General features: G+C 46.0%; 2 protein-coding genes across 2 annotated transcripts in view; both read left to right on the top strand.

Moving 5' to 3' along the window:
• The window catches only part of LOC125941330 (doublesex- and mab-3-related transcription factor 2-like), a 39422-nt gene that overhangs the window by 1361 nt on the left and 14963 nt on the right, over positions 1 to 23098 (top strand). The gene's annotated exons all lie outside the window — the stretch shown is intronic.
• LOC119433869 (superoxide dismutase [Cu-Zn]-like) lies at positions 1363 to 22589 on the top strand. The gene is made up of 4 exons (XM_037701150.2): positions 1363 to 1774; positions 7159 to 7255; positions 14028 to 14218; positions 22256 to 22589. Exons 1-4 carry the CDS (start codon positions 1550 to 1552, stop codon positions 22373 to 22375), a joined length of 633 nt encoding a protein of 210 aa, XP_037557078.1. The 5' UTR covers positions 1363 to 1549; the 3' UTR covers positions 22376 to 22589.

The following is a 23098-nucleotide window of genomic DNA, read 5'->3' as shown; positions in this document are numbered from 1 at the left end:
GAAAAGAATAATGGTCATCGTATAACTTTATGTTAAATAAACTTTCAATCTACCAAACTTAAAAAAAAAAGCTGCAGATCCCACGCATTGTGGAAATGAATGTTATGCGAAGCATTTTGGCAGGTATCCGACTATCCAGCATTGTTTGGTGTGCCGCAAAACCGTTACCAGAAGAAGCAACGTGTTTGTGCAAACTGAGTAGCTTTGTGTGTGTGGGTCGCCAGCATACGTGCGTGTGACGACAAGAGCACGACGATCACGTTCAATACGACGGTATGGCAGCAAATGCAGATTGCTTCCACGGATGCCATTCAACGTGAACTTACAACATGACGAACGTTGCGTTCGACATGGTTAGTCTACGAGGAATAAGCGAGAGAAATACGGATTGTGACGTCATCATGCAACTACGTGTCATAGAATCGTACGCACCTATGTCATAACATGTCAACGTCATGAGGTGTGTGTGAAAACCACGATGGCACTCGTGCTCTAGCGAAGAAATGTTAAAACATGATTAACATGGGCGATCATGGATTTATATTCGGGGACAACTTATCTTGGCAGTGAAGCGACGGGGGGAAGCTTCTGCACAATCGTACTACTCCGCCAAGTAGTGCGGCAGCTAGCAGCTGTTTTCGGTGCCGGTTTCTGTTTTTCTTTACACGCTGTGTACACCCGTTGCCCTTCTTCACAAACTCCGATATAGCTCTGGATGTTTAATAAAATTTGACGAAATATTGATCTTACCGTTGAAAATGCGATGTCAAGCTAGATCTCGTATGTTTGTGGTTAGAGTCCAGTGGTTAGAGCACAGGGGCTACTGTGCTCGACGGCAGAGGTTTGATTCCACCATCGGCCACACTTTGTTTTCTCTTTAGTAAAGCGAGGCAAGGCAGGAACCTACCTCTACTGCAAATTGCGCTTTCAAATTCTACGCTCCTCGAGCTAACCGGCTCACCATTGTGTAAAGTTGTGCTTCTTGACGTTAGCGCCGACGCCAAAGCCCCCTGCGCCTATCTTGCGAAACTTAATGTTCGTTTCTTTTTGTTTGCGACAGTACCACTTCACCAATTCAAATCTCTTTCTTTTTGTTCTTGTTATAGACAAAATGCTCAATTGCGCGTCACAAAATTCTCCAGATACTGTTCCTGCTCAAAATGCACGTGTCCGATTGACAGCTAACAACTATGCGATGGCATTTATCGTTTCGTGCCATAGAACCTGAAATTAAAGCATAGAACTTATCTGTTCAATGCAAAACCCGATGCATCGAGAGTTCACCTTTAGTTGCGCAGGCGTAGCAGTAATCTGGAACGTTCAAGCCAAACTCTCGCGCCATCTCGTATCTATCGATATCTTGCGAGACAAGTGGAAGTGTGACCTGTTTTTGCTTTAGTGCTTCCCTCGCTACAACCTGCAAGAAGCCTGCAAGAAGCTACGCGCGCCTCTATTGCAGCGTCTTTCTCGGCAGCATTTCACAACCGTCACGAAGTTCAAACTCGGCGTGTTCGCACCGAAGATCCGAGCGAGTCGCGAGTCCGTCGACATGATCGTCTGCGAAAGAACGCCGACCGCGTCTGCGCTATACGCTTTCACGTTCTTTCTCCTCGCGCTTTTGTGGTCGACGATGCGCTGCGGAGCCGTGGTCCTGGGTCCAGACTACGTGCTCTTCGCCCGTCGCATGGAAGAACCCGTGGTGACCGACGCCATCTCCGTCCTCACCCCGTTCCAAGGAAGCAACGTCACCGGCGTGCTCAACTTTCAGCAGAAGGTGAGTTTCACCCTAACGTATACGATGAATGTGGCTACGTGGGCGTGTTTGGTTATAGTATACTGGTTTGGGACGAAGTGTAGCACAACGCGGAAACGCGGACACAACGAAGGACAAACACAAAGTTCTTTTTCTGTGCCTGGTTCCTTGCGCCTGTCACCAGGTAGCGTTACACTACATTCCAATTCATCATTGTCGTAGTTCTTACTTGATCACCCTTAGGCACGGACCTGAAACACGGACCTGAAACACGGCCTTGACAAGGCGCCAAAGTGTCACGGAAATGTCACCCGAAAAAAATATTTACTCTCACCAACACCGAAATTTCGTAGACATATAAATGTTCACTGTGTCGTTCTACCGTTTTATGTCCCTAAGTATTTCTCGTGTGCATCCATAATGCTTCAACTCATTGTTGCGCTGCTAAGCACGAGGTCGCGGGTTCGAATCCCAGCCGCAGCGGTAGCATTTTGATGGGGGTGAAATGTAAAAACGCCCGTGCACCGTGCACTTGGTGTACCTTAAGGAACCCCAGGTGGTCAAAATTAAACCAGACACCCCCTACGGCAGGCCTCGTAGTCATATCGTGGTTCTGTCACATAAGGCCCCAGGATCTAATTTTTTAAATTAACACATTGTCTGCCCGGTCAGTGATGTCGAGACCGTTACTTTCCACGGTGCCTGGAAGTAACTCGCGTAAGTACAGATGTAAAACTCGGCAACTGCCTGTAGTTTGGGAAAGTAGAAACTGTCACATTTGGGAAATTGACCTACAATATCGAAAATACGGTGAAATGAGGTTATTTTCTGCCGACTTAGAATAAGTCACACGTATGACACACTCTTACCTGTTGACCGGTGACGAAGCTCCCATATGTGACAAATGTGGCGAAACCTCCAGCGTCCTCTACGCCTTATTGGAGCATCGGGAAGCAGACACTGAAAGAAAAAAAAAGAAAAAAAAATCTTTTAGCTTATCGACAGCAGGTCCCACTACACCCGACAATGCTTCTTGGCGAAGAACTGTTTACACAGTTAAGCCATTTTGAACTTATTTTCATGATGCTGACACTTTGCAAGTCGCAAAGGCAAGGGATTCGTAGCACATACCTTCACTGGAAGCTGCTGCTATGATAGCACGCTTTTGTATAGCACGTGCTTCCAGGCCCTTGCGTTCAAGGGCCCTGCAGAGGCGTTGTTGCTACTGACACCCATGCCTTTTGTATATCGTCCCCTTTTAGCATATATCTTACGACGATAGCACATCTCACACCTCGCGTGTGATTACCATTGCTATATTAAATTTTTTGCGCACTTTACATGTTATTAGGCCTCCATACGACCATATTACATCTTCCATTCGATACTCATAATTCGTGCATCATTGGCAGCTAATTATCATTACCTTGGCGCTCCTTGACCACACCTGGCCCTTGCGCCAATAACATCCAACAATCGTCGAGCTGAGCGCTCGGCTAGCGTACTCTCGTAGCTCGTTGGTTTAGCGGACGCATTCCCTGATTCGCGCGTCGTCTGCTACAGTATTCTGCCAGACCGCCATCAATGCACATGAGACCGAATGCCCCGTCACTTCCATATGCCATTTGCTGTACTGACGATAGCAGACGACACGCAGCTACTTAGAGTAGTGTGCAAGCTGCTCGCCAGATGGCTCTGTGTGTAATGAGCGGCAGTAATTGATTATTTTTTTTTTTTTACTGGGAACTGAGTTCACAGTGATGCCTGATACTGGGAATTATTTGTAACTGTTTTCTCAAAAAATATAAGTAGGACATTAGGCAAAATTAGGCATTAGGCCACCCACCACCCCGTTTTCAAAGGGGACGCCCATAGCATCCATCCATCCATACATCGGCATGCGCTTCTCCGTTCCCTGTCGTAAAGCTTCGGACCGTTACATAGCGTACTACGTGTAACCCTGTTAGAGCAAAAATGCCGCTGTTTACAGTATTTAAACATAAGTCCGGTAACAATCGCTCAAGCGTTTTGAACGCGGCCTGGTTTCTCTTTTGAAGATAATTCTTAGCGCCTTCGCTCATGCACACTTACAAAAACTTCAAAGAAGTCCTTCTCGCGATGCACCCAACTAACCAGCTATGAAAAATAGAATTAAAAATAAAATAAACAAAGGTCAGGGGAAAGCGTTCCAAGGCTTTAGAATCTAGTTTGGCGTACTGTTCCATCTGACACAGCCTCAAGCTTTCACTTCGTGCGCCCTTTCTAAAGCTTAAAAAATAGGCGGTACCGGAAGGAAGAGAAAGAGAGCGATGGCAACCCCTTTTCTGACCACAGATTTAAAATGGCTCTGTTGTGCCTCGGCCGCGAGCTGCAGGGCAAAAGAAAGTTTTGTGAACGAGGTCAACGACATCGTAAAGTTCAGAGGTTTTTGTCGCAGTAGTTTAGGCGAAGCGGCGTTCCGCGAAACAAGACGTATATATGTGTGCGTGTGTGTGTCTACACATATATACTTTTTTTTTTTTTTTTGATGCTCACAACGTTCCTACTTTTTAAAAGTTCGTCCGCGTCGTCAGTGTCCTCATCCCCCTCCCCCTCAATCTTGCGGTCTGTGAAATTCTGCGTCATGCCTCGTTAATTCGACTGATGCTTTCCAAACCGCCGGCGGCCTCTCGTAACCCGACGGAACCGAGCCTGCTTTTCAATAGTTCTATGCAGCAATATGTAAGCTCTTGCGATGATCAGCTGAAGGATGGAACAATGAACGGGGCTGAAAACACTGCACATGAATGCTGGAAGCTATCCTCACATGGATACCCATGTAAACAGTCGTATTTTCCTTCGGTATATTTTCAAAAACGCGGTTATTAGCTCTTGCTACTTTCATTTTATGTCTTTCGGCTTCTTCCTAGTTTCTAAAAATACGCGCTTTTTTTATTTCTTCGTTGTGTGATCTTATTCGCATATCATTTTCTCTAGAGAATGCTTTTCTAATTTTCCATTACAAGACCTTACTGTGATTAACAATATTAGCAGTTATTTGCATGTTGTACAGTAGGATAATTTGAGTTGTATACTTCATTTTTACATTGCTGTACCTGCCGCCAATGGTCGCACTGCAGTACACCAGGGCTCAGTTAAGCTCCTAAGCGTGTCACATGCGTGTTCTTTGTATAGTCTATATTTATGCGTTATGCAGGAATAAGCAGTTGTATTGTACTGTACGTCGTTTCTTTTCTTGCAGCAAGGGAAATTTTATCCGTACAGTGCTCCATCTTATGCAATTTGCATTCTTAAGCATGTATAACGCCGTTTCTCTAGTTTCCTTCCTATCTAATACATGTAATTAACACTGCCCCAAATAACAGATTGAAACTTTGCCATGCGATTGCAAAGCATGGACTGAATTCCAGCATCTTGCAGCTCGTTCCAGTTTATGTCGGGTGAATTTCGTGCTGCACTGCACGGAATAAGTGAGACGAACCGTAAAAATGCGTGGCCCGGCGTAGCCTGGCAACCAAATTTTGTTTTTATTAGTAACAAAGTTTAGCCGCTAGCGGGCGAAATCTGATCAAACCCAGTGCGCCGGGCTAACAAGGAAAAAGAAATTACCTTAACGCTAACGCGCAAGTTTAGTATTCGGTGATGACGCAACGTGCAATTGTGGTAACTCAGCCAGTGACGGATGGGTTCTGCGTGAGTAGCGTCGAGAGACAGAGATATATTGGCTCGTTGATTTTAGTCGTCTTGCTTTTGCTCTGCAGTTTACATTTAACTTTGTGTGTAACTACAAGACAGTGAAAGTCATACGCGGCGACATTGCGCCAGGTCGTGTATACGGTCGCGATGTCGTTCAGAAAAATTAAGAAAAAGCGTAAACGTTTTTCCTTTCTATATATAATACAGCCTTGTTGTTGCGTAACGCTGTACCTTCGTCCGTAAAGAACAAGTGACGTGTCGTAGTCCAAATATACAGAATGCATGTTTGGGTCAGAAGCGTAAGTCAGTTGGCGTAGCAGTTCCAAAGATAAAATATCCCTGAAAAAAAAAAAAAGGCGAGGAAAGTACATTGATAGCGCTGCACACGTGTTGCTCTGTTTATCTGAAAACATGATCTGGCGTATTTCTATTACCTGGTGTTTAACTTTCAGACGTCAATGAATTCTGTTGACTAATACTTACTTTCAGCGCATTTCTCGCGTATTCAAAACAATAAAAAGCAAACAGCTGCCGAATTGATTCATAATTTTCAGTCCTTTAGTGAGTTTTGTCAAGATTACAGAACACGGAGTCCATGCGAAAACTCACTACAGGAACATTACATATGAGAACAGCATCTATTTCATGTTTAGCAGGCTTGAAAAGCACCCATCCAGGCATTTGAAAATTATGTCTGATGCAACACACTGCGAAAAAACAATGAAACGAGTACACCGACTACATACGACATACTCGCACCGAGCAAGTCCGCACAACCCACTCGTTTTAATAAAACATTTTGAACCCGTTATTCAAACTGGCAACACGATTCCAATCAGAACAGCTTCAAGATGTATACGACACGTTTTAAGTTCCGTTGCTTTCATCAATGTCATTGTTGTGGACGCACTTTCGGGGCGTACACAATTGTGTACACAGCGTCTTAAAGGATTAACGTGCACCTAAATTGATGTACACGAGCGTGTTTGCTTTTTCGCCCCATCGAAATGCAGCCTCCGCGGGCTGGATCAAACCCGCGAATTTTGAACTCTGCAGCGTAACAATATTTGTCTCCTGTGTTGGCGATATTTTAGCTTCGAGAGCAGTTTTGCAAACCGGCTTTACATCGCTTGTGCTAGGGAAATTAAAAGAAAATGACAGCCCCCGTGTCGGTTGATCCCACTCAAACTAGTTCACGCTGACAAATCACACTTTGGGATGACAACAAAGTTCAACTCACGCTTAGACATATGGCCTAAATGTTTTATCCCCTCAAGATGATTAGTGCAAGCCATGGGGGCTTATCAACTGAGGTAAACCAGTCACCGCCAGACTGCCTTCAAATTATTCTGACGGCAGCTCTTTTAATTTCCTATGACGGTTCCTTCGTAATTCACTGTCCGACCTCAGCTTTCATCGATAATCTATTTGGTTGTACATAGAATTAAAACCCTTCTAGATATTAATGCGGAACTTCATCCAGTATTTCACTGTTTTGCAAGAAGGGTGCTGCCGCTTAGAATTACGCAGCCATACAGTTCTCAAATTGAACATTTGAACAATTGAACATTGAGCATATACCCATAGTGCCCCTTGAATGTCTGCGAAGTACCTTTACACGCTTTAAAGAAGTTGTTCGAGCATCTACTTCTTAACAATCTCGCGACAGTTGTAGCTGGCTCAACGAGACCGACGTACTTTCTCTGCAGGACCCCGACGATTTCGTGACCATAACAGGCGACGTCACTGGACTATCCCCGGGCCTTCACGGTTTCCACATTCATCTGCGAGGCGACCTGACTCAAGGTGAGATATGCTGGCGCACAAAATTCTGTCAGAAGAATGCAGCACCTTCAATTGTCCTGCGCGTACGGACAATGACGAAATAATTACCGTATTTCGCCTAACCTAAGCATCTTCCATCCTGTTTTTGGTACGGACAAGACACAGGCAACTACAGATCGCTTGAGGTAAAACCTTTGTCCTGCAGTGGACGTAAATTTAGGCATGGTGGCGATGAGCAACGGTCGGAGTATTGTCACAACGAGACTTTTTGTTCTAGGGGTAAGCTTGTCGCTTTTGGGAAAAGTGTAAGTTGGGCCTTTTTGGCTTGGCAGAACTTAGTGTCACGAGAACAGAGGTGCGGTGTGCATACTCCGAAAAATACAGGGTTGAGGAAAGACAGAACACTTTGGCATCAGTTTAGGTGTGTCCATGTTGTCATCATCATCATCAGCCAATTGGTATGCTCATTGCAGATGTTCGTACCCCCGCAGGTTTCACCGACTAAGTGGAACACTCTCGTAAAATTGTTCCCCTTACTTATTGGGATTTATGGGGAACGAGATTAGGAGAGTATGCTTGCAGCGAACCATGACGTTCCCGTACAGGAAATATCCTGCACAGAACTCGAACAACGGGCCAAAATCCATCTTATGATTGGATATGGTGGGTCCGGGGGGCTTTGGAAGACGTTCGCTCATCAAGCAGGGCTGGATTCTCGCGCGAACGTCGGCAACCTTGACGACAGTTGCCGCTATCTTCGCATGGTCCGGAGATCTTTTTTTTTTTTTTTTGCCGCAGTTTGCAGAGGCAGATGATTGATGAGGAAATCGTCGGAGGACGAAGGGAAGACCTCGGTCGGTTGTGACGAGAGCGAAAGTTGGCGCTAGACAAATAGCGTCCGTGGTTGAGGGACAGCGTCGCCTACGCGCTGTCATCGCAATCATGGCTCATAATTACAGGGACGGTCGGGGGGCAACGGCGCTCGAAACTTCCCGAAGTAGTATAGCTGGAAGAGGGTGGCCTGTAAGGCGGAGATGGCCTTGAGAACTATTTCTATGACAGTTCGAGGACAATAATAGATGAGGAAATTGGGCGAGGTGAAAGAGGAACACACTGGGAAGGAAGACGAAGTTGTAAGACGAACTAGTCCAACAAACAATCCTTCTAGAGGACAACAGAGTTCGGCCTGAATACAATAATCAACCGATAATAATCAAGTATCAATAAATCAATAAAATTGGTTCGGAACTTTTTAGAACTACGGCGAATTATTCAAATTCGTGTTAGACAATGAATAGTTAGTAATGAGCAGAGTGCGACGTTTCACTATTCTCCATAATTTGCTTCGCCGGAATTGGCGCAGTTCCATGACTGGCAAAATCAATTATGCAAGCGCAGGGTAATTCCAAAATAATCTTACTTTGCTCATTTTACTATGTGTTACTATCTGTTATCGCCTCATGTATGAAGGATAGACATTGTATTATGATTTCACGCTACCTAGAAGCACAAGCGCGCAGCCGCTGCGAATTATTGCTAAGCGCAGTTTTGACGGTTGAAACGCCTTCATGGGTCATCAGTGACGTACCGAGAACTATGCACATGTGTGGCAAGCTCTAAAAATGATTGCCGTCAGCATTATATTGAAGGCCCGCTGCAGAAAGTAGGCCTCTCTCAGCGATATCAAGTTACCCTAGCCCTATGTCGGACGATTCTGTCATTCGCCTCTAACCTCTATAACTTCATCACTGCATTTTAGCCGCCATCTACTTTCTTTCCTTTTCCACGCACGCAACCATTTATCCTATCAATATTTATCCTGCGATAACCAGGTGGTTAGTTCGATGCGGCTTTTTCATCCCTGTATAGGGATGAAAAACGCCTGGTTTTCTACCCCTGGTGTAGGGTGTAAATCAGACTACGTCCAGTTAACCTCCCTGCCTTACTTCTTTTCTATTTCTCTTTCTCTCTCTCTTAAAAATAAATGGCTACCAACTCGGCCAGATCCTTTGCTCTTCTTAACGGGGTCCTGGACCACCGCTCGGGCTTTGTGAAAAAACGCAGTCCGCGCATAGCACACGCCGCTGCGAACATCTCAGCCAAATTTTGCAGTCGTGCATGGCGTGTTGAGCTCGCAAGCGAAGTCCCTTTTCTTTCTCAAACACTCCTTTCAACGGAAGGTATCTTTTCTAAATAGGTGTTTTTTTTTTATATATCTGCTAAAGCTTATCAGAAGTTCTTCACAAGGTCAACACGCATTCCTCAGCGGCTATGCCACCCTACGCAAGTATGAGACTGTCTCCGACCAGAGAGCGCATGCGCAGTAGCGTCTATGGCACGCACAGTTCCGCGAAGTTTCCCGAAGTCCCGGCCTGCCACGGTCTTTCGTCTATCTCGCTTCGGCACGACACGTAAACACTAAGTGGAAGCTCGCGTTTGTCCTCTCGTCGCGTGCTTCATACTCTGGCCAGCCGCTGAACACCGGACCACGATCAATCATTCCGCTCGATGTGGCGTGTTGCGGCGGATAGTGGGGGCGCCGACGACGCTTGTTCGATCGCACGACGCGAAAGCGCGCGCTCGGCCGCGCGAAGTTCGGCGCGGTGATCCCTTCTGCTATGAGATTCCTGCGCAGTATATACTCCGCCTACAAAGGGAATCTCGCTCTGCTGCCCCTAGGGGGAGGGGGGAAGCCTTAGACGCTCCCACGCGTATTGTCCCTTTGTGCTATAGAGGGTGATTGGATTCTTCGGACTACGAATGCCCGGAAGTATTTTGGACGTTCAGCCTGTTCGGTACTGAAGTTCGGTGAGAGTGAGCGTCGAAGTCCACTGATTTTGAACTCGTATACGATGTTTGTCGGCGGAAAGAGAGAAAGAGGTGAACAAGGCGCTCGGTTGCTTTACAGTCCTGCTCTAAGAATTTATTTTGCGTATTATCTTTATTGAGTACTGCCGGGCTGCATGTCAGGCCTTAGGGAGGAGTGGGTATTGAATACGAATTTCTGCAGCAGTGTAACATACACTTCGCACAAAAAAGAAACGCAATAAATACGAGACTGTCAAAGGAAACTCCGAAGAAGGCAGCACGTGTTGATTATAGGAACGAACAACACAAGTATTGCAATACATAGGGGTTATCAAATGATTCGTTTGAGCTCTAATATATATATATACAAATAGACAGAGCAGGAAGGAAGGCATGGAGCAGGCGGACAACTGCCACCGGAAGTCGCAGCCGATGTAGTGGCATTCCGGTAGGCTCGGTACGCAAAAACGCTCGTGCAGCATGCTATGTGGGTGCTCGTCGAAGGATACCAAAAAAAAAAAAAAAAGTCTCAACTGATTCTAAGCCATCTGCTACGAGGACTGTCACAGTCCGCGAGTTGCTTTGTACCTTTTGCTATGTCAGCAACAATTCAAAAGCGAGCGATTCCGCAACTGTACTCTCATGCGGTGTTCCACTTCCAGGTTCGTCTGCACTTTTAACCACGGCTTATTTCAGACTCCAAACGTGCACTTGGGACTGCTCCATGCTTAGAAACCGGCTAGAGCGATTACACATCGCACTTATATCTATTCGCACGTAAAATGCCTTCACTGCTGTACGAATTTCAATGTTCGCTCATGGTACGCTGTACGCTGATGGTACAGCCAACAGCAAAGGTTTACGGACCACGCGAGCCCGTGCCAACCTGCCTCACGATGCCACCTAGCGCTGCGACACCTGCCGTGAAAAGCAGGTATTATGCTGGAAACAAAACATCTTGTTTTCAATCGGCACGCCACTTTTCTTGGGCCATACGAGGTTCCACTTCCTCGTTATCACGCAGAGCGCGCAGCAGGGCGACACGAAATGATATCACACCAGCAGCAGGCAGCTGCTATCAGCAATATCAGCTGAAATGATGCCGCTATAGCGACAGAATCGCATCGCCACGGTTGCGGAAGAACGCATGGGTGAGATTACAACTAGATTAGCATCACACTGAGCGAAAAAGAAATTGACACGCCGGGGAACAACAAAGGGGCACAGGCTTAGCCTAGCGATGCCTTCAATGGCTACTGACGCACCCGAAGCGTAACGGAGAGGCCGTTTTGCTCGCGCTCGCGTGGTCCGTAAACTTTTGCCGTCGACTGCACGTTAGACTGCATAACCTGATTTTCGAAAATATTCGAAGAAGCGCCGAAGAGATGACCAGCAACTCCGCGCGAGCTTACGTGCTTCTGGGTTTTCTGATGACCATGAACGGCAGGCACCGTTCCGAGGCTTCCTCGGCAACCCTGTGGTAATAGCCCGCGTTTTCAGCCTTACTACGCGACACATCGAAGACACCGAGTGTAGAGCAATGCTAGCTCAGTGCGTGCTTATAAAAGCCTTTCATCATCATTCATTTTAATTTGTCCACTGTTGGACGGGATCTCCCAGTGATCGCCAATTAACCCTGCCTTGCGCCACTTGACCTAATCTTACGCCTGCAAAGTTTCTAATTTCACCATATCTCTAGTTCTCTGCCGATCTCCTAGTTCTCTGCCCATCCTCGACAGCGTTTGCCTTCCTTCGACACCCATTCGCTTGCTCTAAAACAGAATCGGTTATCTGCGCTGCGGATTACGCGGCCTTCCCACCTCCATTTCATTTATTCCTATTAATCTCAATTAGAATATCGGCTACCCGGCTTCATAAGCACCGTTAACGTTCACGGCGTAAATTTGTATGCATTACGCGAGTCTGGTGCTTTTTAACGTGACTTTTTTTTTAAAGAAATTCGCACAGCCGAGCGAGCAAAGGTCGCGGATTTCAACGTTGTCGACAGTGAGCAGAGTATGTGAAGATGTTCACCGTCAGAGATCATGCCGGGAAACCGCGCTGGTTCTCAAAGTTCTGGGTTGTACGTCACTTCCGGCAAACAGAGCTATGCTTTCTTTGCCCCCTTTCTTCGACTTTTCCGTTGTTGCTGAAGCTCATGCTGCTGCAGCTTTCTTGCACACCTAGTCGGGGCGTGGTTGAGAGCGTGTATGTACAGAGGTCAACCCACTTGCCCAGAACACTCCTGAGGTACAAATCTGCTACTAGAGCTTAAGCCGACCACAAGGTCTAGAGGAATCAATGCAAACGGTAAAAGTAGTCACGCAACGTCACATACAGCCGAGTTTGTGCCACATGTCTCTTCAGATATCGCCGGCGCAGTCTTGAGAACGCGGTTCGCATGTTCTAGAGAAGTGTGTTGACCTCTGTACATGGAAGGAGTGTGGCAGCGAGCAAAGGCAACGCGAGAAACCTGTTTGGACCTTTACATCGCGTGGCATGTGCCCAATGCTCTCTGGAGCTCCCTCGGTGTCTCGACATTAGCCTCTCGACAGCTTTAATTATCCGTGATCTCCACACAAAAGCATTGCACAAACTGCAGCGCTTACCCTTCTACTAACGCGCAGGTACAGAGGGCAAGTAGATAGAATGGTAGAGAGGAGGTAGAGAGAGGAGGCAGAGAATGGGTAGTAGCGACACAGTCGCTATTCTCCGCTGGCAGTTCCTATAGAGGAGTAGGGGGCGAGAGAGGGAAAAGGCGAGAAAACGCAACTGCTATAGACACGACAGCGGTTGCGGGCAAACTGAAGGTAGGGTACGGTACGTTTCTACTATTTCTTGAAAGTAAACACCATGCAGATTTGTCAGGCGGATAACAGACGCAGGGCGTGTCGACACAGAGCCGCATTAAAGCATCGTTTGGTGCTTTTGGACGGGAGCGAAATACAAAAACCCTCATGCACTTAAATTGAGGTGCACTTTAAATAGCACCAGGATGTCAAAATTAATCCGGAGTCCACTACTACGGCGTGCCTCATGATCTGATTCTGGTGTTGGCATTCAATTAAAGTTTGACACTTCTGCCACGATGCGACGTGCCATGTGAGACAATGACAGTGCTGAACCCTCTAAGAGGTTATGAACAATGGCCCACAACAAAGCCTCAAGCAAACACGTTTCCTCGTTTATTTCGTGTACTACGCACACAAACAGCGGTGGTGCATGCAAGGTAACGTTTAACATCAGCTCGCCACTCTGGCATTGAACTAAACGTTGAAGACATTAAAAATTCACCTTGAACATCACCGCTCATTATCGTCAATCAAAGCAAACAGCACAAAAAGCTTCGCTTACATCGTTTACAACAGTGTGTGGGTTCGGCATATTTTTTTTTCAGCTTCCGTAGTTTTGGCATCACAAACGTGTATATTTGGGAGCTTTTGTTCTGAAACTAAACTTTTTGAAGCGGTCCACACTTTCGTTGCTGTTGACCTTTACAGAGCGTCATGCAATGTCCGAAAGTTCCAATTCAATAATATAAGAAGGAACCTGGAATAAACCCGTTTCATAATTTGAAAGCTAGCTTTCCCACGAAGCTTTTTGCCACGCTAAGGGCGACAGTCCTTTTGTAATCCGCTTACACGAACAGTTTTTCCCCTAGCACGGGAAATGTAGCTATAACTTTGGGGATGAAACCATGCACAAGAGATAAACATGAGCACGTGCAGCTAGCACTTCACTTTGTCTTTATTTTAACCATGTCTGGTGTCACGATTACTTCGGTTACACACGCTTCGGAGTTTGAGATAAGGTCTTGCTTCTGGAGAGAGAGAGAGAGAGAGAGAAGCCAATAGTCTTAATCGCACTTTCGCAGGCCTTTAGGGCTCTGCTCTCAATTAATGGTGGTCTTTATGCATGGCCACCAGGAGAATGTATGCATCTGCTAGAAATTTCGTTTTTATTATCGTGCAATTATTTATCGCAGGTTGCTCGAGCACAGGCCCCCATTTTGACGTGGGACGGGGCAGCTGGCACGGAGCTCGTGTCGACGTCGTCCGACACGTTGGAGACCTCGGAAATGTCGAGGCCGATTTCCGAGGCGAAGTTTTTTTCACCATCAAGGACCGACTCCTGTCGCTCAACGGACCAAACTCCATCGTAGGCCGGTCCGCCATCGTAAGTGCGCGTTTGATATGCGAATACATATTATGTATATATATGCCGCAGCACAACAAGAAAATATACAAACGTTAAAGCGACTAACTAAAGATTCACAAGCACGGGAAGACAGGACGCAATGCTTGAAGGAAAATCGCGACTGAAAGCCGTGAACTACTGATTTAAGTAGTTCACCTACGATATTTTGCTTTTTCTTTTTAAACGCCTAACCGGAGCCATGGTAACACAAGGACGCGTCAATTTTGTCTCCGAAAACTGTAGGCCGATGCCGGAGATAGTACAACTCGAAAAGCCTCCGAACATAGTGCAAACAAACACCAGATAAGTGAGTTAAGGTGACCAAATTAACACGTACCGAGCATGGTGCTAACAAACGCAGGGTATAATGCGCAAATTAAGGCGGCCCGAGGCGGCAGGTGCTACACGTGAGCACACACGTGAGCTCCAAGAGCAACATGACATCGCTGTCAAGGTGTCATCATTCCGTCGTGGTCATTCCACAGGCTTCATGACATTGGGATTATTCTTTCTCTGTCAAGTCGTCATCTTACCGTCGTCTTTGCTATGTTGCTGCCTCTCTGTTGTCGTCATTCGGCGTCATTCCAGCTCTATCGTTTCTTCCATCACGCTATCTTCGTTTATGCCGTCATCATACCATAGGCATTAATTCGGCATCACGTTGTCGTCACGCCATTGTCACCGCACCATCATCGTCGTAACATCGTCGTCACTCCCGCATCCTCATCTCAAAGCCATCACGCCGCCATCTTCACGCCATCGTTGTCATCCCATGGTCGTCATGTAGTGATTGTCCCACCATCATGCCCAGTCTTTGCGCGTATTTGCACCGTCTATACATTTCAGAAATGCTTCGCATAACATTGATAATCATCGAGGATGACTTTTGCCTTAATGTCTTTGATGTTGAGGTGCCGGAAGTGTACGCCATTCCAACTGAAATAGTGCTTACGATTCCTAGCTACTTTACTCGGCGTAATTGTTTTCGAGAGTCGCAACAAGGCTCTACAGGCTTTTGAACTAGGTGATATTCGGATAAATATAGGGAGCTTAGCCAACGCTATTAATGAATATAATCGCTCCTCTCGGTAGAATGACAGAACTACTACATTACTAAACTTCCATAAAACTGAATGACGGACAAGCAGAAATCACGTGTTGTAATGTAGGCTTAATACGCAAAATCGCAAACAGAGCTTGCATTATAACCATTCTGTTTCTACATTGCTTCGAAAACGCTATACGTTGTTTCACTTGAGATAATTTGGGATACTTTGTGTCGCAGACGGAAAACAGCAACCAGACTTTACCATTTGGTTAGTTTAGATATTCGAAAATACCAAATAGCTCATTTTCGAATACGAAGATTTAGTGTAATTTTCGATTCATATTCGAAACGTCGAATATTCGTCCATCCCTAGTTTTCATGTCAAGTACCCCCGTAAAGGGTGCACCACCTCAGCCTCACCTAATTTGCAGGAAGCCCGCTTTACACGACTAGTAAAGGCTGGCGCATGCAAAAAGTTACAAAATCTGCGGCACGCTGGACTGCCTAGAAGTAATGCAGCAATTCACACATCACAAGTGTTTTCCATGTGTTTAGACAAAGTAGAAATCATAAATGTTTGCAGAGAGCAGTACAGTCAACTGACGAGCGTCAGCTGTTCTGGCATTTTTTTCGCTATCTAATGTAATAATGACTGCGTATTTCTTGGTTTTCTGTGTATCCATGATCCGGCTGTTCTGTGTACCACTCGTATACTTTATTCTTTTTACAAACTGATGTAGCGTGTTCGTGCTTTAAAAATTGTTTTTGTACCCCCCCCCCCCCCCTTCCCTCTTCCTCCTTACTCAATGCACCGTCCGCGGGGCTTGTAAGGTACTGTAAATTAAAGTTCTGTTAGTCTCTCTCGCCGATTGGTTCGAACGTTGGGCCCACAAATTTTACAGAGACGAAAGTGCTCGTGAATGAGAACTTGGCGTTTCGATCATCACATAATTTTAGCCGGCGGTAGTTGCTGACAAACTGATCCTCTGTGCCTCCTTGTGAGCCCAATCGCGGACGTCGGTCAAAAAGCGTAAAAATGTAGTAATATTGTTTAAAATATTATGTCAACTGATACTTGTTACAGATATTTGGATATTTAAGCTTATCGTGCATTTCTGGAGTCGAATGAACACACCTGTCTCCTGTAAATATCTGGTTATCTATGAAACCGACAGGTGTCCTTCCTAAGTTGACGTGATGCCTTCTGACCGGTGGCGTCGTGTAAAACAAGGATGTTTAGAACACGGATGGTTAAAAAGTTTAAAATGTTATTGGTTAAGGGGAAGCTAATGTTCGGGGCAAACTCCAATTTCTCTACTGAAACATGTAATTTGCAGAAATGCCTTCATAAAACAACCGTTAGACTAATTTGAAAGAAGTTTCAATGAAATGAGACAATGGCGGCCAAATTTTAGTTTTTTTAAGAATGTCACTCCGAAACATTCGAATCGGTAAGCCAATGTGAGGTCATGAATTGCAACGATATACAAGTAAGGTAAAGGTCGTTCCATTTGAAGCGACGTCACCACGGCCAAATATATTGGAAGTTACATAGCATAGAAGCCAGTCTAAGCGATGCTACGCTGATCTATCAACAGTGGAGTCCTCTGACGTCTCGCGACGTCACGCTTTATGGAGCCAGCAAGCCACCGCCGTGACTCACTTTATTAATTTGTCATTTACGTGTCTAATTTATCTTTGAATTCGTGCATTTTTGCCGATAATCACCGAGCCTGCACTAAGTCGCCGAAACATGTCGCTGAAACGCTCGACGCTGAAACATTCGACGAAACATGTGCCGAAACGCTCGACGCTGAAACATTCGACTGAAACAGTCGCTGAAACATTCGCTGAAACATTCGACGAAACGTGTCCATTAAATTAATCCGCATTGCCGGCTAGCCCAGTGGAGCAATTCTTTTGCTCGGTGTAAAGGAGATTACAGGCGACGGTCCTGAAAAAATTATTCAGCGCATGACACTTCTGTAAGAGTCTAGCCAGGGATTAAGTATATCAAGATAAGCCTGGCCGTCTGTGTCCCTGTACCTAACCTTGGCATGTGCATTGCTCTTTTTTTTTACAATACGCTTTTCTAGAACCACTGCTGTATTGTGGTAAATGGCGGAAACCTTGATTCCTCGAATGGCACGCTTTGTTTGTAGGTCCCGCACTTCCACTGTTTACCGTACAAACACTTGCTCTATTTGACAGGCGTGCAAGGCAAACTATTTTTCAGGTTAGTTATTTTCTCTTTAAAGCGTTGAACCGGACTCTTACTCATCTCCGACGAGCACTTAATTCGGATGTTTCAAGCGTGCGCTAATCCTTGTTTGGACTTTAGTTCAGGAACGAATTGTTCTCAGCTTTAAAACTGCGGTACACCTCTTCATATAGGGACGTTAGACGTAAACATTCAGCTATCTCGCTGGTCACTTTGAAGTATTGAATACGAAGACTATAACACTCATGACGCGCAGCTTGTTTTCACTGGTTTCACTTTTATTTACAGGCTATGTTACGATGGTGGAAGAATTCGAAAACGCTCGCGAACTTAGCGAGGTTCTGGTGTATGTTTTCGAGAACTTCAGGGCGACCAAGCGTAATCCGCATCCCTTCCACTGCTGCAATCGTTGATAGCTGCATTTATCACTACTCCATCTTGGTACACGCTTGCAGTGGTGCTGAATGCAGCAAAACACGTAGTGAATGCAACTATTCGAGGAGGTCGGAACGCCGCGTGCAAACCCGAGAAGCCGAGGGCGGGAAAACATTTGTTCCTCGGGGATTAACCGTAATCCACGACCGGCCGCTGGAGCCATTCCAGAACAGGCGCTAGAATTCGGTTTGGCTAACTCGCATTTCGCGTGGCCAATGAAAGATGCCAGTACAGCCTGCGACGCAGCTCACGTTTTCACGCTCTAAGTTTTTTTTTTTTTTAATCCAACATAAGCGATGGTCTGACAACATAGCGTGGCGTACCGGCTCAGCCACATTCGCGTTAAGTACGCTCTCTTTCTCAACCTCCTCGCCCCCATGAAAAGTATCCTCTAAGTTTGAAAATACTTCATCGGAAACTTTCGTGGCTTAGTTTCCGGGATGTCAGTGTGGATTGTTTCGCATCGTCCATTCGTTCTGTTGTGATGAATGTCACATGACATTAAGAGGACACCGGGACGAATGGGAAATAACACAAATATGTTTGTGTCTTTAAGATCAGCCGCGCAACAATTTGCGTTTGCGGCCTTGCTTCACTAGAGCTGCCCGTTCATTAAGAGCTGAATGCAACAGAGGTGGGGATCAGGAATTCCTGTCTTTTGTCGGAAGAGTACTCGGTTAGCACCAACCTTCAGTGAACTGCCGAAAACTGCCCCTTTGTAACATCGTCGGGCTCGGCGTGTTTTATAATTCAATCTACCAATTGGAGCAAAAAAAAAGTATGCAGATCCAAAGCGCATGTTGGAATCCATATAAAGCCAAGCCTTAGTGAAGCGATGCGTAGAGTGGTGTTTACTTTCATCCTCGGCAACAATGTATTTTCACGCACTGTTTATATTTATGCACCACAAAGGTCACAAGCTTGATCTCGTGCAGTTTCTTTATATTTATTCACTGCACTGTTCACAAACTATGCCGGCCCGTCGTGCTGGCCTTTTGGCCATGGCATTCTGCCGCTGAGCGCGAGATCGCGGTTTCGATGCCCAACCACGGCCGCCGCGTTTCGATGCGAGCGAAATTTTTAAGACTTGACTCGCCATACCGGCCCTGCCAAAGGGAATGTCCGGCGAAGCTGTTGAAAGCCACCACTACAACTGCTGAGGGCCGTGTGCAATGCTGTATTGCTCAATTCCTCTTGCGGCGGATTATTCAGCCACAGGAGAATGCGAACGTGCGGACTTCCCCTGTGCTGGAATTGCGCAGCAATTCGACCAGCGGCGGCACGCCACCGCTGGTCGTATTCACACTGCTTCTCGTGAGTCCTAACTATGCCTTGCCTACCCATGGCTGTGCTGCAACAATGAAATCAGTTGCTACGGAAGGCTAGTGACGTCACTCCCCACGTCGCAAGTTGCCGTCGCCGCAGCAGTTTGCGGGGAGCGCTACGTGCTTAGCATTTTTAGCATGACTGCCTTATCAAATATGTGGTTTGGAAGCTTGTTTTGTGCTTGTTCTTTATTTAAGCGAATGCTGTGCTGTATGTTGTACGCGTGATATAAAAAATATATGCAATTTGCGGTTGAATCGCTAAAGCTTTTTTTTTTCTGAGGATGACACCGCGAAAAATCCTGATGTGCTAGAGACTAGCAGCTTCGCTTGTGCAGTTAGATTTAGGTGCACGTTAAAGAACCTCGGGTGGGTTGAATTAATCCGATAACAACAGCCCCCTATGCCCTCTCTTCCTCACAGCGTCCTTCGTAACCCAACCTTCAATTTAGGGACGTCAAAGCCCTGCAATAACTTAAGCTATGCCGAAACTGCGACTGATGCCGACGAGAAGCGAGCGCAAACAGGCTCCCTGCTGTTTCGAGTCGGGATGCTTTCAGCAAAGACGCTTAGGAGGCATCGCGTCTGCGACATGAGCCGAGGAAGAAACAAACGAGATTCGAGAGACCGCGTGGGTCACCCTTCTCTAATCCTTTGCCCTAACAAGTTCGGCGACCTTCTCTCTCGCGGATCACGCTTGTTTCTCTCTCTCACTCTCTCTCACGGGAACGACTGAGCTCTGAAGACCCCTAAGCCAGCATTCGCCTCGCAGGGTAATTGAAACCGGCGTGCCCACGTTGGCTTGCCCTGTAGCAGCGGGTAGCGGTCGACCACCGATGCGAGGAGAAGGGACTATACTGGAGAGGAGGAGAGATATGGACGCTGAGGCAGTTTTCTGGCTGTCCACTCTGAGCGTGGGCTAGGGGCCAACGGGCAGGAGATCAATTTGGAGCAGTGAAGGGGTCGGGGAAATACAGACCAAGGTATGTAGAAATAAGAGGGGATGCAATCGCTGCTGAAGCTTGCAGAATGTTTACTGGTTCGGGCAGTTGGTTGCTTTTTCTTACTTTTTTTTTGTCGTTGAAGGGTTTTCGGACTAATCAGAAAAAAGGAGATTGCGCAGCTATGCGCCAACTGATTTTGTGCAGCAAGGTCCTAAAAGGAAAGGTACTGAGTGGATGGCACATGTGCGAGGTGTCCTGAGGTTTACGCACGTGGACAGGGGAAAACTGATTTGTTGATTGATTGGGTTAATCCACTGTTTTAGTAGTTGGCTTGATGAGTGATTGTTTCATTCATTCATTCATTCATTCATTCATTCATTCATTCATTCATTCATTCATTACTGATGCAAGAGAAAAAATTAGACGGAGGTTGTGTGATAAAAACAGACGCTTTTCGCTAAAGAGCCCACGCTATGCCATCGGCTGTAGTTACATTTGGCACGACGAAGGGATCGAGTTGTACGCGAAAGGAAAATGAGGTATTCGCTGGCCGTGCTCTGCACTACGTTCATTAGTTCAGATAGATCGCTTTTATTTTTCTTGTTCCAGTGTTATCACACTAATTAGGCGATGGTTACAACACGGGACTGTTCCGGGTACTTTTCCGTGCCACGACGGACGGGAACAGGTAGCAGATCAAGGAAAAAAACATTTTCGGAATTGGGGCGTGGCTAACGACGACCGATATGAGATATTTAAAATTTTCCTGAACTCGTTATCCACGCATCTTCATCTTCAGCGCCTATGTTTCGAGATGAAAAGAAAGGTGAAACTAAACCATTTCCTTCAAGTGATTACAGTAGCTGTTGGTTGTCGAACAATGTATGCCTCTTTGACACCATTTTAGGCAGTGATACAACACATTCGCTGTCTTCTGAAAACGGATGGCTACAGTTACATCAGTACGCAAATACCGTAAAATACACCCAGACAAACTTCGTGGCGCGTAGCGTGCTCATTAATTCTCCATAGAGTGCTTCGGGACTGAAAAGCAAAACAGGTCAAGTTCAGTGTTCGCCAAATCATGATACTCTAACAAAAGAACAACTCGAGCAGGAAAACTTCGGCGTTCTTCCCGAAGAGCCATTGTGATATTGTGTAAGGGCGCTGCAACAGCGTTCGAAAGTATTCACAAATAGTACTGAGTTTTTTTTCTTTTTTTTTTGCTACCCAATCAATTGCAGTCTCAACAAAACCTAACCGCGCTGATGCCCTTTTGTTATTACGAGCGATAGCTCAAAAGCTTCTGTGGTTTCCCATTGAGCTGGAACTAAGATCCGTTGAATCCCGCAATTCCTTGTCTGAAAGCGCTTCCTTAAATTTGTATCTTACAAAACCGAGACCGCCTCGAAACAACTTCCGTCTTGTCAAACATTACAAACATTACAATTTCTTTCCTTTCTTATTTACTGCGTAGGTATGTACTTTTTTCCCCCTTTACTTTTTTTTTTGGTATGATGCTGCCTCTCAGTTCGGAATTTTCTGTTCGATGCAACATTCAAATTTGTTCATATCATCAAAGCTGCCTTCATGCCGCAAAGCTATACCTTAAACTTACGCCCGAGTCCGGACCCCCTATACATATCCATATCAAAAGTCAACGAAAATTGATAAGAAAGCATTCAAATATAGGTCCCTAAATGAGCGTGAGCAAGAATTTGATGATGCACAACAATATTCAGGCGTTATTTTTTTTTTTCACAACATAAGATGCATTCCCTCTCTCATCATCTGCGAGGCAGAACGCCTTCAACGCATTTAAACGTCCAAGGCGTAAAGGCAACGGAAGTCGCCAATCTAACCTTCCAATAAATTATGAAAACCGCGTCATAACACTTTCCGAAATAAAGTTTCTTCCAATCCAATCCGAACGTTTTCCTTTTTTTTTATCTGCAGTGTAATGCAGCAGTTATCTTTGCTTGCGCGACGCAAGACGCGTTCAATTGACTTCTGCATTTACTTGATTTTTTTTTCTTTTTGCAGATTCACGCGTTGGAAGACGACCTTGGACGAGGCGACTCGCCAGATAGCCGCCTCACCGGGCGCTCTGGAAGCATCGTCTCCTGCGGAGTCATCGGGGTCACCCACCCGAAAAGCCAATAAGGCCACGCCACACGTTCGTTCCCCATATACAGCAGAGAACGGCTAGTCCATTGCTTCTTTAGCATATATGCTTGAACTAGTCGCGTAAACTTGAGTCGCATCGACTCTCGCGCTCCGTTTGAGCTGCGAGTCGACTGTAATTCAATATATAACAAGAGCGAGCAGATTTTTATATCGTAGTTATGTAAATAAAGTATACCGCATGTTTATGCTTCTTTCATCGTGTCCTACGTTTTTCAATGCTCGCGCGAGTGTGCGGTGAGTTGGTGCAGCGCCTAAGGCGACAAACTTGATTTGTGCACGTTTGAACAGCTGCGCCTTGGCGGGCGTGAAGAGAAATTACAACCGCTCGTGCCGTTCGCCATTTACATCGTTATTAGTCGGATATTAGGCGCTCCTCGGCTTGGTCTGACTAGTTACTCGAAAAATGTGCGGCAAGGCTTATTTTGTAGACCGTACGGAGTTTCGGAAATTGTCCGATGCGACAGCATCTAAATCGTGATCAAAAGTGCGTTTAAAATTCTCAGTTATTGCAGAAGCAATTTAGAAGTTCGACATAAAACTCGGAATCTTCCAGATGACTATTAAATGAAATTCTGATGCCTTACGGTGCCAAAACTGCGTTCACATTGAGGCACGCCGTAGTGGGGAAACTTTGGAATAATTACGACCACCTGCGGTTGTATAACCTGCTCCCCAATGCGCAAACATTGCATGACATTA

Source organism: Dermacentor silvarum, chromosome 11, assembly GCF_013339745.2.
Source record: "Dermacentor silvarum isolate Dsil-2018 chromosome 11, BIME_Dsil_1.4, whole genome shotgun sequence".
Lineage (NCBI taxonomy): Eukaryota > Metazoa > Arthropoda > Arachnida > Ixodida > Ixodidae > Dermacentor > Dermacentor silvarum.
The sequence above is the reverse complement of the archived record's forward strand: the minus strand, read 5'-3'. Positions and strand labels throughout refer to the sequence as shown.